The 15,653-nt window shown below is 51.8% G+C and overlaps 2 protein-coding genes across 5 annotated transcripts in view; one reads left to right on the top strand and one right to left on the bottom strand.

Annotated features, from left to right (window-relative positions):
- TLL2 (tolloid like 2) overlaps positions 1–13,831 on the top strand; it is a 125,483-nt gene extending 111,652 nt beyond the window's left edge. For 2 of the 4 annotated variants that reach the window (XR_008467059.1, XR_008467057.1), the window contains one exon: positions 538–2,202. The gene's annotated coding sequence lies outside the window, so the exon portion shown is untranslated. Of the gene's footprint in view, positions 1–537; positions 2,203–13,581 lie in introns of those variants that run through there. The other 2 variants (XR_008467058.1, XR_008467060.1) reach the window with 2 other exon arrangements.
- On the bottom strand, positions 1,978–8,090 carry LOC128911351 (cytochrome P450 2C9-like). The gene is made up of 9 exons (XM_054206089.1): positions 7,866–8,090; positions 7,360–7,522; positions 6,712–6,861; positions 6,253–6,413; positions 5,700–5,876; positions 5,184–5,325; positions 4,567–4,754; positions 3,280–3,421; positions 1,978–2,563 (listed from the first exon to the last, which is right to left on the bottom strand). Exons 1-9 carry the CDS (start codon positions 8,043–8,045, stop codon positions 2,382–2,384), a joined length of 1,485 nt encoding a protein of 494 aa, XP_054062064.1. The 5' UTR covers positions 8,046–8,090; the 3' UTR covers positions 1,978–2,381.
- Positions 13,832–15,653: the final 1,822 nt, after the last annotated feature.

Below are 15,653 nucleotides of genomic sequence, written 5' to 3'. Positions count from 1 at the left end.
GACAGCCTGCCTCACCATGGTCTTCACCACGGGCTGCAGGGGAATCCCTGCTACAGCGCCTGGAGCACCTCCTCCCCTCCTCCTTCACTGACCTTGGCATCTGCAGAGCTGTTTCTCTCACATATTCTCACTCCTCTCTCCAGCTGCAGTTGCTGGGCTGTTTTTTTCCCCCTTCTTAAATATGTTATCCCAGAGGTGCTACCACCGTCACTGATGGGCTCGACCTTGGCTACTGGCGGGTCCATCTTGGAGCCAGCTGGCATTGGCTCTATTGGATGTAGGGGAAGCTTCTAGCAGCTTCTCACAGGAGCCACCCCTATAGCCCCCCTGCTACCAACACCTTGCCACCTTGCTTTCCTTCTTGAGGGAGAAGGAGGGATGAACCTGGAATGTGAGCAAATATGATATTTTACTCAAAATACCACCAAACATTTCCAAAGAGAGGTGGAAAATGCTGCATATTGTATTCTCTGCAGTACTCACAAGGTCTCCAAGTACCTTGTGACTACCATCACAGAAATTATGTTTTACCTCTAGGACTTTTATATGAACATGATGCAGGGGATAAGAAATACCTACGTAAATGAAGATCAAGACAAGCACTGCAAACCAGACATCCAAACACAAGCAAAGCCCGCGAGGACAAATAAGCCCAGAGGAGAGCCACCTGTGGTGGAATCCGTTTATGAAAACCATCCACCCTGTCACTGAAGGAAAAGCACCGAGTAGGGGCTGGGACTAGAGATAACAGACACGATCCTTTTCCTGGACACCAGGGGTCACGCGGTTGCAGTTTATGAAGAAGAGAGTTTTCTCTTTGTGCGTACATGAAATTCTACGGAGGACAGGACAAAAGAGACTTTGGAGAGGGGAAGAACTTGTTTGCAATGATGCCTCTGAGATGCAGAAGCTAAATGAGATTCCCCTGGAATACCCAAGGTCTCTGGGAGAGTTGGTTTTGCTGTCCTCCTAAACTTAAGTTCATTCATTTTAATAAATAACATCTAAATCCTCGCAGTGATTCTGATGGTAGAAAAGAGCAGCCAGAGAGTTGTTTGCAGTCCCCATGGCTCAGGTGCCTGAGCTTCTCCCAACAGCCTGCAAAGACAGGGATGCACTCTTTTCATTTAGCAGAAGGAGTCCAGACCATAAGGGAGATGAAGTGATATGCCCAAGAAAAGTGGGAAGAGAATATAACTCCAGCTGCAGAACTTACCCCCTGTGATGGCAACTTCCCGTCATTCTCAGCTGTTCCTTACCCACCATGGCCTCTCACTCACACTGTTCTCTCCTCTGTACCTTGGCATTTCAGCTGGGAGGTGGGACGGGAGTGTGATTCAGGCAGGAGACACCCTCCACAGAAACGATCTCCTCAGCAGCCCTATCTTGATTCGCGTGGGGGTCCTGCGTGGCCGCAGTGACAGGCAGGGCTGTCCTCGAGGACAACAGAAGGCCTGGGGGAGATGGTAGGAGAAGGACAGAGAGGAGCCATAGGGCAGGTGCTCCCAGCTTGTGGAAAGGCTGGACTGTAGAGTGCCTGAGAAATGAGAGGAGCGCCCTGGACCAGCCAGAGGTCCCATTGAGGGGGTGAAGGCAGCTGGAGCTTCAGCCTCTGAACTGAGGGGAGAGTGTTCTCCTCCAGGAGGGATGCTGCAGCTATCTTACATCCAGCTGTGAACAGCAGGATCGGTAGCCCCAAGAACAGCAGATAGAGCTGCTGATAGCCCCCAGGCTGCAGGGGCCCCTTCTCCTCCCACACCATGAGGCATCCTGGCTGGTGGTGTGCTGCCACTGCCCAGGGGCTCCCTGCAGGCAGCAGCACCATGTCCAGTGGCTCAAGCAAGCAGAACCCTTGCCCCGGGAGGGACAGCCCTTCCCACAGGGCACTGGGCACAGGTGCTGCAGATCTACCCTGCAGTGGAGCAGCAGATGGGGTGCTGCCCCAACCCAAAGGAAATAATGGCTCAAATAATCATAAAAAGATTTTTCTTTATTGGGTCATTAATGTACGCACGTGCAGCGCTAACCATCTGCAAAGCATGCTGCTCTTGGTGGGACACATGCTGCAGGAGAAGCAGGTCGTGGGCAGCCATGGGAGCGGTGTGTGTGAGAAAATCAGCTATTTGATGCAGCCACTGCGCTCAAGGAGCCCACGGAGAGAGCATCAGTGCAACAGGCTGCAGTGTCACCCAGGGCCTCCCTGGGATGTGGTAGAGCAGTTCCAGGAGGCTTTGAAGGTGCCTACTCTGTGCACCTGTGTTTGGGCTGTCTTCCTGGAAGCCTTAGGGAGGTGCGCCAATGCTTCTGCCATTGGTTTTAGTAAGGGAGATGTAAAAGGAGTAGCCAGGCTCAGGATACCGTGGAAAGAGTTTCTGTGCTTTTTAGCGGGGGACAGCACAGAGCTGGTAGGCAGGAGGTACGTTGGCTGTCCCACTCAGTGTTGGGGTTATGCTGAGTTCCTGGGGGTCAACGACAGGCTTCAAGGTAAAGTTCTGCAAGATGATGGCCATGAGTAGGAATATCTCCATGCGTGCCAGGCTCTCTCCGGGGCATACTCGCTTCCCTGGAAGTGAAAACAGCAAATAGTGCTCGACAGGTGTTGCCAAGTAGACAAGAGTTTGTACTAAGCAGGTATGTTAGGCAGCTTTATTTACCAGATACAGCTCCAGCAGTGAGACGACTGTCGGGATTACTAAGGACGTTTGCAAGAGAATAGTTTGTTGGAGAAAGATGGACGCCCACTGTTGGCAGTTTGGTTGGGTGTGTGAAGGAAGAACAAGAGCAGAAGTCTTGAGCATAGAGGGGACGTCACAGAGGTCAAGGTGAGAGAGAGTAAGGGCACATGAAGCACAGATGAGAAAACAGAGGGTAGGGGCTATTGTTAGGTGAGTGGTTGCGTGTAGCCCGAGAGGTACGTAAGAGGTGCTGGGAAAAGTGCAACTACCACGGAAAGAGAGGATGGTTAAGGATGACTTCGGTGGTTGTGTCAGAAGGTGACAGGTTTTTTAGAAAGCGTCAATAGATCCCATTCACATCATTACATCGGCAACTCCCAGTAGGAGGTTTGAGAAGCCTCCAGGCCTGAACACGATGGGAGGTGCAGCTGGGGAATGGAGCAGCAGGGAGGGGTTATCCAGAGAGCAGTGAGCCCTATGGAAGCACCGGTGGGACCACGCTGGGAAGAGGGATTGTGTGTGTTATAGGGAAAGGCAGAATGGTCCCCAGAGGAGGAGGACGACGGCGACAGGGAGAGGAAGAGAGAGAAAGCCAGTGCTTTACCTGCTGAGAAGGGCATGAAGAACTCGCTCTTCCTAAAGGTGCCGTTCTCGTTCAAGAAGTGTCCAGGGTTGAACTCATTTGGGTTTGGAAACTCTTTACTGTCGTGGAGGACAGAAGTGAGGACAGGAAAGATTGTGGTGCCCTGAGATAACACAAGGAGAAGAGCAGAATGTGAAGGGGAGGTGAGTTAGGTCACTTAATCCGACTGCCTGCCAAGTTAAGACTGAGCATCCCAGCACAGTCCTACTAGTGCCTTTGGTTTCCTTTTGGGGACCTTGCCTTTGGGCAGGCAGCTTTAGGGAGACCCTGCTAGATGGGACAGCAGGGACAATTGTTGGCTGATCTTCCTGAATGCTCCCTCTCACTTTCAGACCATTTATCCTCACTTTGCTCTAGTCGTCTGGGGACACCCCACCTAATTCTTCCTCTTTCTCAGTGTTTCACCATAATGAACTTGTAGATGTTCCTTCTTTTCTGTGAGCCCCGAAAAGCAAAAGGTTGCTTTCCCCTCTCCTGACAAATTTCTTCTGCCACAGTCCTCTTCCTTCCCTCTTCCTGACCAGCCATTGGCGGGGGTGTGAGATAAGTAATCCGACAGTGATGACACAAGAGCCATCTGCTAGAAGCTGAGCAGGTCCCTGGGTCCTGCCTTTTGATTTTACACAGACAGCTGAAAATTAAAATGCCAACAGCCTGTGTGCTGCTGTTCCCCTGCTGTACACAGTCAGCCAGAAGAGCAACGAGCGCTGCTGCGACAGGCCAGGCCATGGGTTGCTGTAGCCCATCAGCCTGCCTCTGGCAATGGCCAGCAGTGACTGCCTCAAGAAGTGTGTAAAAACAGGCAAAGAGGTTTTGCTCGTTCCCTTGATTGCAAACGTAGTCTTCAGCACTTTGTGGCTCTGGGGTTTTCTGTGCTCAATAACCACCAACTGACTTTGCTTGCAAGCATGTGCACAGGCTCTCCTGGAGGGTGGTGAGCAGTTCCATGGCTTTGCTGCCTTTTGTGTGAGGAGTCACTGCTCTGGTTTTTTTGTGAACCACCGTGTTTCTGCAGATGGATAAAGCTGCGGAGCAAGTGAGCAAAGGTGTTGGGCAGAGCTACTGTTCCAGTCTTGGCCCACGGAGTGGCAGCAAGGGGCTGCAAGTGAGCTACAGGAGCCTGAGGATAACACCTTCCTGAAGGGCTGGGTGATACTAGGTCAGGCCACTGCACGTCTAGCTTCTGGCTTGTAACTGCCAGCCTAAGAGCAAAAGTGCTGCTGAACTTGAGGGACCTTGCCCACTAACCTTGGGAATGACATACTCTCTGAAGCAGAGGTCTTTGGTCACAGCGCGAGGGACACTCAGGGGGACGAGGGAGATGAAGCGCTGGATTTCATGGACCACCGCATCTGTGTAGGGCATCTGGGTCCGGTCAGCCACGCAAGGTTTTCGTGATCGTCCTACTACCCGGTCAATCTCTTCTTGAACTTTCTCTGTCATGAGAAGCACAAACCATAAAATGGGTAAATAAAACCAAACCTACCTAAACAGGTTGCCCTAAGCTGCCCACAAATCACACATCACAGATGACAGGAGCACTGATGTTGGTTTTGGTGTTGACTAGAACACAGTTCCACTGCGGCCCATGCAAAGAATGTCCTCCCAGTGACTTGACTAAATAGGAGTACTGGGCGGTAAAGACACACAGTCAAGTCCTTGGCTGTGAAGGGAGTGCAGCTGATGATGATGCCAGTGAAGCTGAGGGGTTTCTAATACCTACCCTGGGGAATGACAGTGCAAGGACTTTGCCCATTTGGGTAAAATGTGCGAGAGAGAGGAGAAAAGTTGGGAGAAGGATGTGGTGCTAGACGCGTGCCCAGCCCAGGGGAACAGCTAGAGAGGAAGAGGTCACAGACTGGTACCTTGTATCTTCGGGTATTTGAGAAGAAGCAGAAGCCCATATCTTACAGTCGTGCTAGTTGTCTCAGTCCCGGCAATGAACAAGTCGAAGGTGCTGGTTATCAGGTTCTTCATGTGGAAACTGGAATTGGGGTGCTCTTTCTCCTAGGGAAAAGGCTGGGCTGTTTCTCTGGCTGGGCTGAGAAAAGTGGCCCTTTCTTGTGTCATCCCAGGCCTTCTTTCTCACCTAGAGCTCTTGCATTTCTCTGCTAAGCTGAAGCAGCCACCTGGGACATTGCAATGCTATCTTTGTGCAGTAAGCTCAACGCCAGAGCGGTGCAGGTAGGGGCTGGTGAGTGTGCAGACCCAGAGCTATAAGCTCTAGCACAGGCAATATCTGGGGTATTGCTGGTGCCTTCCCACTGCACAGCCTAGCTGCCTGGGAAGGGATCGTCCCAATGTCTGTGTTACTTAGGAGAGGGAAGGGGCTCAGTGTAGGTGTGTTGGGGATGAGCTGGGGCTGTACGCTGTCTCCTTACCTCCTGCATTTTGGTGAGGAAGCAATCAATGAAATCCTGAGGGGAGCTGGGATCTAGGGTGGCTTGGTGTATCTTCACCTCCTCTGCCACAAAGGCTTTTAAAGCATCAAATTCTGTGAATATTTTGTTGTGTGGGCCAGGCAAGTAATCCAGGATATTTGAGAACATCTGGTAGAGCTGGAAAGAAAGAAACAGGAGGGTCCCTAGCATGACCATTGCCCCATCCTTTGATATTACCAAAAAGCCTAGGAAGTTCACAACCCTCTCAACTGAGACAAGCAGAAGGGCGGTGAGGCTGGGCAGTCTGACAGGGCAGTAGGGGCTTGCTTAGTGGTAGGAACCTTAGGCGGAGAAGAAGGGTGTCAGGACTAGGGGGAAGCACCCTCATCTCTCCATTGGTGAGGGTGCGTCTTGCTCTTGAATGAATTCCCTCCTGTGCAGCAGAGCACTGACGGGGTCCTACTTAGAAAACTGAGATGGGACTTCACTGGGAGGAAGGCTCCCTGCTCCCCTAGGAGAATGCTGACACACTAAAATGCCTACTGGATTGTACCTGTCCCCAGTAGGAGTTCATCATCTCAAAGATGTTGTTCATGTTATTCATCAGGGCCAGGAACTTCTTGTCTTTATAGTCATATCGTCTCCCAAAGACAATGGAGCATATGATGTTGGAGACAGCACAGCTCAGCGTGAAGGTTGGGTCAAAAGGCGTTCCTGGGATTTCAGAAAAGTTACAAACCATAAAGAAAACCAACTATGGCTACTCATGGCTACTGTGGGTAACCTGGGCTCTGGTTGTTAGTGGAAATACCAGAACAGAGTCTCTGAACGACACAGAAGGGTCCCCAAAAAGAACAGTATGTGATCACGGAATTATTTACTGCTCTGTAACGAGGGGCAGCTGGTGCATGGACAAAGCACGTGCTAATTCTATTCTATGCTAAAGACATGGGTCTCCCTTAATACAGTCCTTTTTCTTGCAAACATAAGCCATATTGAAACTGTAGCATACCCTTTGTTTTGTTGATCTCTTCTAGCAAGTGCTCAGATTCCTCCTGGATCCTCTCTTCAATGCTCCTCTTCCCCATTCCAAAGTTGCGCAGAGTGCTGAGAGCAAACCGACGGACTTGTAACCACTCCTGGTTGTTGCTAAAAATAATCCCTGCAGAGGAAGAAGGAAGAGCAAAGACCTGGCTTGGGTGTGCTGAGTGTGAGATGAACAGAGGCTCACAGTGAGAGCGAATCCTGTCCCTGGGAGAGCACTGTCACGGTAGTGTCATAGAGTACTGTGGTTTGGAGACACTCTATGGAGGTACTGTAGTCCACCTGCCTGCTTTTGGCCTTCTCCACCACATGCCCAACCTCCTTGTGAACAATTCATCGCTCGTATCTGCACATAATTCCCCTCGCTGCAACTGGGGGCTGTTGCCGCTTGCCCTTTCACTGCACATCACTGAGATCAATCTGACTCCATTTCTCTACTACCCGCTTTGGGTGATGAAAGGCAGCAATTACAGCCCACTCTGCCTTCCCTTCTCCAGGTAGGACCCACCCACTCCCCAGAGTCCTCCCTCCTGCATGGTACATTCCAGCCCTGATCTGCCAAATGAATGCTCAGCCCTTGCCTTCTCCTCAGAAGGAGCTCACTCAGCAAACATACCTAATCCTTTGTTCGCCTTGTCTCCTATTGGCATGCGTCCTCTGGCAGCAAACTCGTCCGCGCGATCAACCAAGGCTTCTTTCACCACATCATGTCCGTGCAGCACCACCACTGGGTCAGAGCCCAGGTGCACTGTGAACACTGGTCCATACTCTTCACTGAGCTGTCAAAATGCAAGACAGAAGATGGCCATGGAGCAGAGCGGGAGGAGGAGTTGAAAAGTGGCCTTGCTGCTGCATCCCACGGCAGGCAGTGCAGCCTCACAGACCAGCAACGTCAAGTTTTCGTCCTCTCCTGATAAATATAGGTGTGGAGGGTTCCCAGCTATCAGGCCCTGTGCAACAATGACAACAGCAGTGCGGGGGAGCAGCTGAGATCCTCATGGCTTTTCTGCTCCTCTGGGATAGCTGCTTATCAAGCTATGGTCACAGACTGTCCCCACGCACAGGTCCCACACACTTCTTGCCCACAGAAGAAAGTAAGAGAGAAGAAGAAAGTGGCCTCACCTTCTGGAGGGTTGTGGCCAAGTCCTTTGGTTTCACCTGCAGCAAGTTACCTAGGATGGGAAGGGGAGCTGGTCCCGGAGGCATCTTCCCCTTTCCAGACCTCCCTCTCCATGCTGTGATGGAGAGCAGGCAAGCAATGCAAACCAGGAGGACAACAGTGGCTGCTCCCAGGAGCTCCATTTGCTTCTGTGGCTCAGGAGGGAGTGACTCTGGCTGCCGGAGCCCGAGTCTATATACCGAAGGGCTATGTTAGCTATGCTAGCTATGTTACCTCAACAGCAGGTTTTGGATCACGTGGCTGAGTCAGTCAATATTAGTAGTCAATCATTTGTTTGACTGCCCTGTGTTATGAAACTAGGACTTCTCTCAGTGTTAATTGGCCATCAAAGACACACCTTATCTCAAACAATTGCAGAGGCCAACTGAGGTTAAGAAATTTACAATGTGTTCATAAAACTTGTTTTGTTTCATCTAAAGTTTATTATTAAAGAGATCATACTAGGGGCACACTCTTCGACTCAGGCGCTCCTGGAAATTCACTGTCACGAGAGTATCTCGGAAGTACTTCAGTGCTATTTGCATTTTCTGTTCTTTGGTATTAATCGTACAAGCTCTCAGTGGGGTGAGCCATCCTTGCTTGTTCCTGAAGTCTTCCTGACATTATCAGTGGAGTTCGCACTGCGTGTGATGTGCCAAAGAACATACTGACGTGTTCTCCTCAATGCACAGCAATTGCCTCGGTCTCTCTCCCTAGAGATGTCTGGCCTCACAGGAGGGGAAAGTATAAAATATCCGTCTGGCAAGGGCAGAAAGGTCTCCAGACATCACAATAGATGAGAAAGGATTTGCCAGGAGAGATAAGAAAAAGACATAAGAAAAGGGGACTAGACCTTGGGACTCTGACCTCTTTGAGGTCTCCTAGAGGAAAGGGTGAGAGAAGCAGGTAGAGAAGAGAGAAATCTTGAGATGGGTCTCTTGAGAGGGTCTCTGGGCAATGCCAGAGGGTCTCTGGGCAATGGCTTCCCAAGCTGAGCCAGAGGTGCGCTTGTGAGAGGCTGGGTATAGGTCAGTGCAACCTGGCCACTACTCCTTGCACTTGCAATGACCCAAGCAGCGCACCCAAGCTACTGCTAGAAGCTGGCACGTACGAGTTCCCTGTTTAGTTGTTGTCTGACTCCAACATGAGGAACTGCTCCCCTGGAAGGGCCAGAGGTGCTCTGGGAGACTGCAGAGCATGTCTGGTGTGTTGCAAGGGCTTCAAAAAGAGCTGGGGAGGCTTCCTGCCCACTCTGGGGCTGTGTACCTGCGAGGTCCCAACAGCAGTGGCAACGGCGGGTAGAAAGGACCCTCAGGGCTGTGGCACTGCCTGTGCTCAGCTCGCTCAGTCTGGCCATATCCCTCTGTCTTTCCTGAGCTGCGACACTTCTGCAGGCAGACAGGACTCATCCCACTGAGCGGAAGGTGTTGCGAGGATAGGGGACATGGGACTTGGTGGGAATCAGCGAGGGGCCTGGGTGAACCAGGTGCTTGGTTGGAGTGTGCTGGGTTTGCTGTGCTGCAGCGTGTTAGCGTGAGTTTCCCCTTCACTCAGAGGAGCTAGCGAAGTTTTGCAAAAGTTTCTGCAGCTTCCCCGTAAGTTCTTACGTCATCCTTGCTCTCTTGCATTGGTGCAATAATTTGCTAGCTGTTCTTTTTAAATGTCATTTCACTTCTTAAAGACCTGTACTTGATACTTTGGTGGAAAAACTGAATTGCCAACAAGTTTGGGCTAGTTGCTTATCCGCTGACGTGAACTCCTCTGCATCGGCTCAGATGTTGCCAGGGCAGTTCATGGGAGTTCATGTCGCTCTGGGTGAAAGCGGAGTTCATGGGAGTTTACATGGCTACAGGAGGTCTCTCTGCTGCCTGAGTTCATTGCCTTGCCACCTTCCCTGTAAAGTGCCATTGATCCTGGGGACGAGGGCTTACTTCCTAGCTCTACCTCACAGTTTGAGACACACTTTGGGCAAGAGCCCTGGAACTGGGAATACTTTCAAGCTTTCTCATTTTTGTCAGAATAAAATCATTATATTCCAGATATTCCCACCGCCCTGGCAGACACACTGGGGGTTTACAAGGGAGGAAAACACATAAGACTAGTCACTCAGACCTGTCCCTGTGGGAAAACACAGACCTTTTCATGTCACAGTAGTATTCCAGGGTTTTCCGAGTACTCACTTCTGTTTGCAGATGCTAAGAGTAGGCAGGACTGGTCTGTCCTCTCCGTTCACGTGAAAGTCCAGGAAGGCCAGGCTGAAATGCCCTCCTCTCCATCTTCACCAGGAGCTTTGGTTTTAAGTTAATTGGAGGCACATATTGGGGATAGTCAAAGAAAAGGCTGCCAGCGTTGTAGCTTTTTCTCTTTTTTTCTAAACTAAAGCACAAGCTTGAAGGAAAACTGCCATGGTTGTGTAGAAGGCTTACTGCCTGAGCCTTCTCTTTTTGGACCTTGATTCAGAAGGTGGCACTGCAAAATGCCTCTCCTGCCCACTGTGCTGCCAGCACCCCTCATCCCCGGGAAGCTTGGTGTGGATGTCCCTGCTGTCGGCAAATACTGTTCACCTTCTGTGGAGGATTGTTTTGACCGAGTCTCTCCTCCATGCACTGCCAGTTTGTGCCACATATGGTGCACAGTACAAGCCAGACACAGCGATCTCGTCAGAGGCGCTCCCACAATGCGCAGGGCGTTTTCTACGCCTCTTTCCAGCACTTCTTTGTGGTGGTGCTTAATACTTACTTTTCTTTCCACAGAAGCTCTAGAGAGCTTTCTACAGCCAGGGCTACTCCTACACTGCCGCTATGTCTGTCCCAGTCTCCAGGCTCAAAATTGTTAGGAGGAGAGGATTCTCCTGATGGATATCCCAGGAAGATTTTAGCTTGCTGGGGTCAGCTTCAGGCTAGTGGCCTACAGAGATTTTTTGCCTGCCCTACCTTCATCTTCTGCATCGTCCTGTTTGTGGTGGTCTTGAGTGCTAGCTAAATTGGTGCTTACAGCTGGGTCACTGTACTGCGTGAGAACTATTAAATGGATGAGGAAGAGATTTGCGAGGAAGAGAGACCTGCCTGTTTCCTCTCAGCCAAGCTGCTTTCCGCTGCCTATCCCAACTTCTTCTGAACAAAGCATCTCGTTTCCGTGAATTTCAGGCTCATTTTCATCACCTCCCATCTCCACGTCCTCCAACACAGCTGTCAAGCGTCTGCACGTCGAAATTAGGAAAGGGCACTTACCTGAAACCGTTCTCAGCACAGGTATTGCCTGGGGGATCTACAGCGTTCCCAGTGTTGTTTCACAGAGAGTTATTCTTCACGTACCTGTAGATAATTTTTCCTATGAGCATAAACAAAGTATTGGTGGGTTGAAGTGTAATGAAAGCTATCTCTGTAGCTCCAAAGTGCTTCATTTATTTGTTATTTTTTACCCATTTATCAGCAGATAATGCAGTGAAGTGACACATTCAGCAGTCACGCAGTGGCTGTGAGATTTGGGCAAGCTGTCCTGGCACAAGCTTCTACAGAGATGAAGCCTCCCTCCCTGCCAAAGTCCAAATGTTTTCCCCAGGTTCCTCTCCACTGTGGCTGCCCGGTGCCCAGGCAGGCGCTGGGACAAGCCCATTTGGTTCGTGAGCGCGGCTCAAACAGCAGCCACGCAGGCAGCCTGTCGAGATCCATTTGCTTCAGTCTCTGCCGGGCAGAGCAGCGGAAAAGGTCTTGTACTTTGTGGAACAGCTCTCCTGGCTGGTACATGAAAGAAGCAGCGCGCAGGGCAGGCAGGCACAGTGACGTTCTTCACCTGGCTGGCCGGCTGGGATCACGGCATCCTGTGCTGCTGTAGAGGAGCAATGAGCTGTGGGCTAAGGTGGAAGAGCAAAGGAAACACCTCCCTTGGACTCAGCTACGACCCATGCCTGCTGCTGAGGGCTGGCTGGAGGGGTGGGCACGCTGCCTGCTGCGTGGGGCTGGGCAGCCGTCCGGAGGGTCTGCTGAGAGCAGGAGTGTGGGTGGCTACCAACGGCAGTGCGTTATTAAGGGTCAAGATTAGACGATCTAGGGATGATCTAGTCCCAAAGAAATAAGCAGATTACAAAAGAACACGGCGGCACAGGCTATGCCAGCGCTGCTGCTGCTAAAAGCAGGGCACAAAAATGCACGCACCAACTATGTGCGTGCCACCCCTGCAGCAGCGTGAAGACATCCACGCCTCCATTGCATGAATACAGAAACATCTGTATGGAAAGATGGCCTTCCCATATGGAAATAAGGCTTTTACTCAGTGTGGGTGCTGTAGCCTGATGTGTGGCGAGGGAGAGAGAAGGCTCTACGTGAGACACGCTGCAGGTACAGGCAGGCGATGGGTGCTGGCAGGCAGAGGCTTTCTCTGGGATTACAGAGGCTCCCCTTACCTGTGTCTCAGGCCCATCCTGTCAGCCCACTTGGCCAGCCTTTGGGGGTGGGCGTCCCACAGAGCACATGGTCCTGCCACCTAGCAGCCATGCCCGGAACAGCCCTGGACTGCAAACGGGGCTGTAGTCCACAGCCAGGACCGTTTAAGGGGAATCACCTCCTTTTAGGTGTGCAAAGCCTGCCCGAGCGCCATAGTTTTCCACAGATTTCATGTGGAGGGCTATTTCTGTGCTTCTATGTTGGCACCCCCATGTCCGGCATTTGAAGCGGCGGCTCCTTTAAAAGAGCAAAAGAGCGTTGTCACGCAGCTTCTTGCACTCATGCCATGTAATGAGCAATTAGAGCAGCAGTAGGGTACATGGGGAAAAGCTGGTGGATCTCCTGCATAGGCCAGCAGCGGGAAGAACTCGGGGTGAGAAAAAAGGGTTTGAAGACCCTCCTGGGGCTGGACAGTAAATTGCACAGAGGAGTTCCTCTCAGCTTAGTGATATGAATGCAGGCTCGTCTCTTGACATAAGCGCAGCTCCTGCTTGCACACCTTCAAAGGGTGCAAGCAGATTGCGCTGGGTTCAGAGCCAGGTGAGAGCAATGGAAGGTGTTAAACTGCTGGGCTGGGTCCACCTGGACACTTTGGGAATTTCTGGTCCCAGCTGGCTCTGCAATTTAAAAGGCTAGGCTAAGAGCAGCTGCTTTATGGTCCTTAGCAAGAGAGCAGGATGGGTGTTGCAGGGCAGTCTAGGGCTGCATTTGGAGCTGTGCTCTTCTGGGGCTTTCTTGGTCCCCTTGTTTGGGTTGTGGGGGCTCAGGGTAGTGTTTTTTCTGATCCCACCCTGCTGGTTTGTGGCCAAGAAAGCCTGCAGTTCACCTTACCTCCAGGCTGGGAAGGGAATGCTTCCTTTGTGCTGACTACTTGGGGTAAGTGAGGGTGGTGTCAAGAGGCTTTCTTACTGCTGTATTTTGGCACAGTGCAGGTGTATGCCTGGAATGAGGAGAAAGGGGCAGGTTTTGATGTGAAGTGTTGTCTAACGGCTTCAGTGCATCTTGTGTAACCAGGGGGCTGTTTGTATGACCTAGCAGTCACGGGCTTTGGTGGCGTGCTGTGCCTAGATCTAGATGGTCTTGGCTGCTGGGTCTTGGCTCTTCCCTCACACACCCCTGCTGGCCCAGACCCTGATACTGGCTAGGGCCTTTTTTCCTACAGAAGGGTAGGATTGTAGCGGACCCCGTCTTCAACGTGGGATGCTGAAACCTCTGCTGCTGTCTCCTCTTTCCCTAGATACCGAGGGGGAGGCACACGTTCTGCAGAATGACTCTGAGTGTGGGCTCTTGGTATCTGGGACTCCAGATGGCTCCAGGAAAGTATTGGTCTCCTATACTGGCTGTTATGTCTTTGAATGGGTGAGTGACCTTAGGGGTTCTGCTGGGACTGTGGCTACTGCTGCTCTGGCTGCCCTGACTGGTGTGGCTCTCCCCTAGGATGGCAATTACCTCATGCTGGTTGGGCTTGAAGGAACAGACGATGCTGGACAAAAGGCTCTTCATGAAGAGAAGCTGTTCAGGTGCCCTGTGGACCTTCCTGGTAAGACTGACAGCTCATTAGGAAGTCCCGCTTGTATCTTGTGGTGATGAGTGCCCTTCCTTTTGGATGTCTGTTCCTAGTCGGTCTGGGGCTGGGCAGAGGGACTTACTGCTGTGCAGAAGACTCCCTGGAGAAGGGTTTCAGACAGAAGAGCCACCAACTTGCTGAGGGCTTGTGCCTCCTCTGCAGGGTCAGCAGGTGAATGTTCCTTATGTCTCCTAGACATGTTCTGACTGCATCGATCCCTGCAAGTTCAGGGACTGAGCTGGAGACTGGGTACAATGATTTTTCCAAACTACCAGAGTTGATCCAGAATACTTTATCTTGACAGATCCCATACAGTCTAGTCTCTTGTGCGTGGCTTCAGGGGGAGTCTCTGTTCCAGGGAATGCAGGTCCCTTCTAAGCAGGCTTCCGTGCCAGCTCCAGGCTGTGTGTTTCACCCTCACTTGAGTCTAACTTCCCTCGATTTGCATGCAGAGTCACCAAGACATCTGCCAGCAGTGTCCTCTGTGTCTTTACCCCCCTGCTCCTTGTGCCTTAGCTGCAAACTCCTGCTGTTTCTTCCAGCCCTGGATGCTCCAAGCAGTGGTGTCTGTTCTGCTGTCCTCAGCCAAGACCGGCTGCTGTGTGCCTCCTTGCCTATCAGCCAGGGAGACTGTGAAGAGCGAGGCTGCTGCTATGACCCTAGGGACAGGGTGAAGCCTTGGTATTTTGGTAACACAGGTAAGCATGCCTCCTCCTGGAGGAGCCGTGAACTGGGATTCCTTACTTCCCTGGTAGAGCAGTATTGGTGTGTACCGGTGCTGCTGAGTGCGTTCCTAAATGCAGGACTGGCTTCAAGGGTAGCCCTACAGAGCTGTGGTGGGTTGACCCTGGCTGGACACCAGGGGCCCAGCAAAGCTGCTCTATCACTCCTCCTCTGCACTGGACAGGGGAGAGAAAGTATAACAAAAGACTCATGGGTTGAGGTAAAGATCGTTCACCAATTACCATCACAGGCAAAACAGACTCACCTTGGGGAAATTAGTTAAATTTATTACCATTCAAATCAGAGTAGGATAATGAGAAACAAATCCAAATCTTAAAGCACCTTCCCCCCACCCCTCCTTTCTTCCCAGGCTTAACTTTATGCCCAAATTCTCTACCTACTCTCCCCGCGCTTCACAGGGGGATGGGGAATGGGGGTTGTGGTCAGTTCATCCCATGTTGTCTCTGTCGCCCCTCTCTCCTCACGGGGAGGACTCCTCACACTCTTCCCTGGCTCTAGCATGGGGTCCCTTCCAAGCATGGGTCCCTTCTACGGGGTGCAGTCCTTCAGGAACACTGTTCCAGTGTGGGTCCCCGACATGGTCACAAGTCCTGCCAGCAAACCTGCTCCAGCATGGGCTCCTCTCCCCATGGGGCCACAGCTCCTGCCAGGCGCCTGCTCTAGCGTGGGCTTTCCCACAGGGTCACAGCCTCCTTTGGGCATCCGCCTGCTCCAGCGTGGGGTCTTCCACGGGCTGCAGGTGGATATGTGCTCCACCATGAACCTTCATGGTCTGCAAGGGCGACAGCCTGCCTCACCATGGTCTTCACCACGGGCTGCAGAGGAATCCCTGCTACAGCGCCTGGAGCACCTCCTCCCCTCCTCCTTCACTGACCTTGGCATCTGCAGAGCTGTTTCTCTCACATATTCTCACTCCTCTCTCCAGCTGCAGTTGCTGGGCTGTTTTTTTCCCCCTTCTTAAATATGTTATCCCAGAGGTGCTACCACCGTCACTGATG

The sequence above is a fragment of the Rissa tridactyla genome, chromosome 6, assembly GCF_028500815.1.
Source record: "Rissa tridactyla isolate bRisTri1 chromosome 6, bRisTri1.patW.cur.20221130, whole genome shotgun sequence".
NCBI classification, from domain to species: domain Eukaryota; kingdom Metazoa; phylum Chordata; class Aves; order Charadriiformes; family Laridae; genus Rissa; species Rissa tridactyla.
The sequence above is the reverse complement of the archived record's forward strand: the minus strand, read 5'-3'. Positions and strand labels throughout refer to the sequence as shown.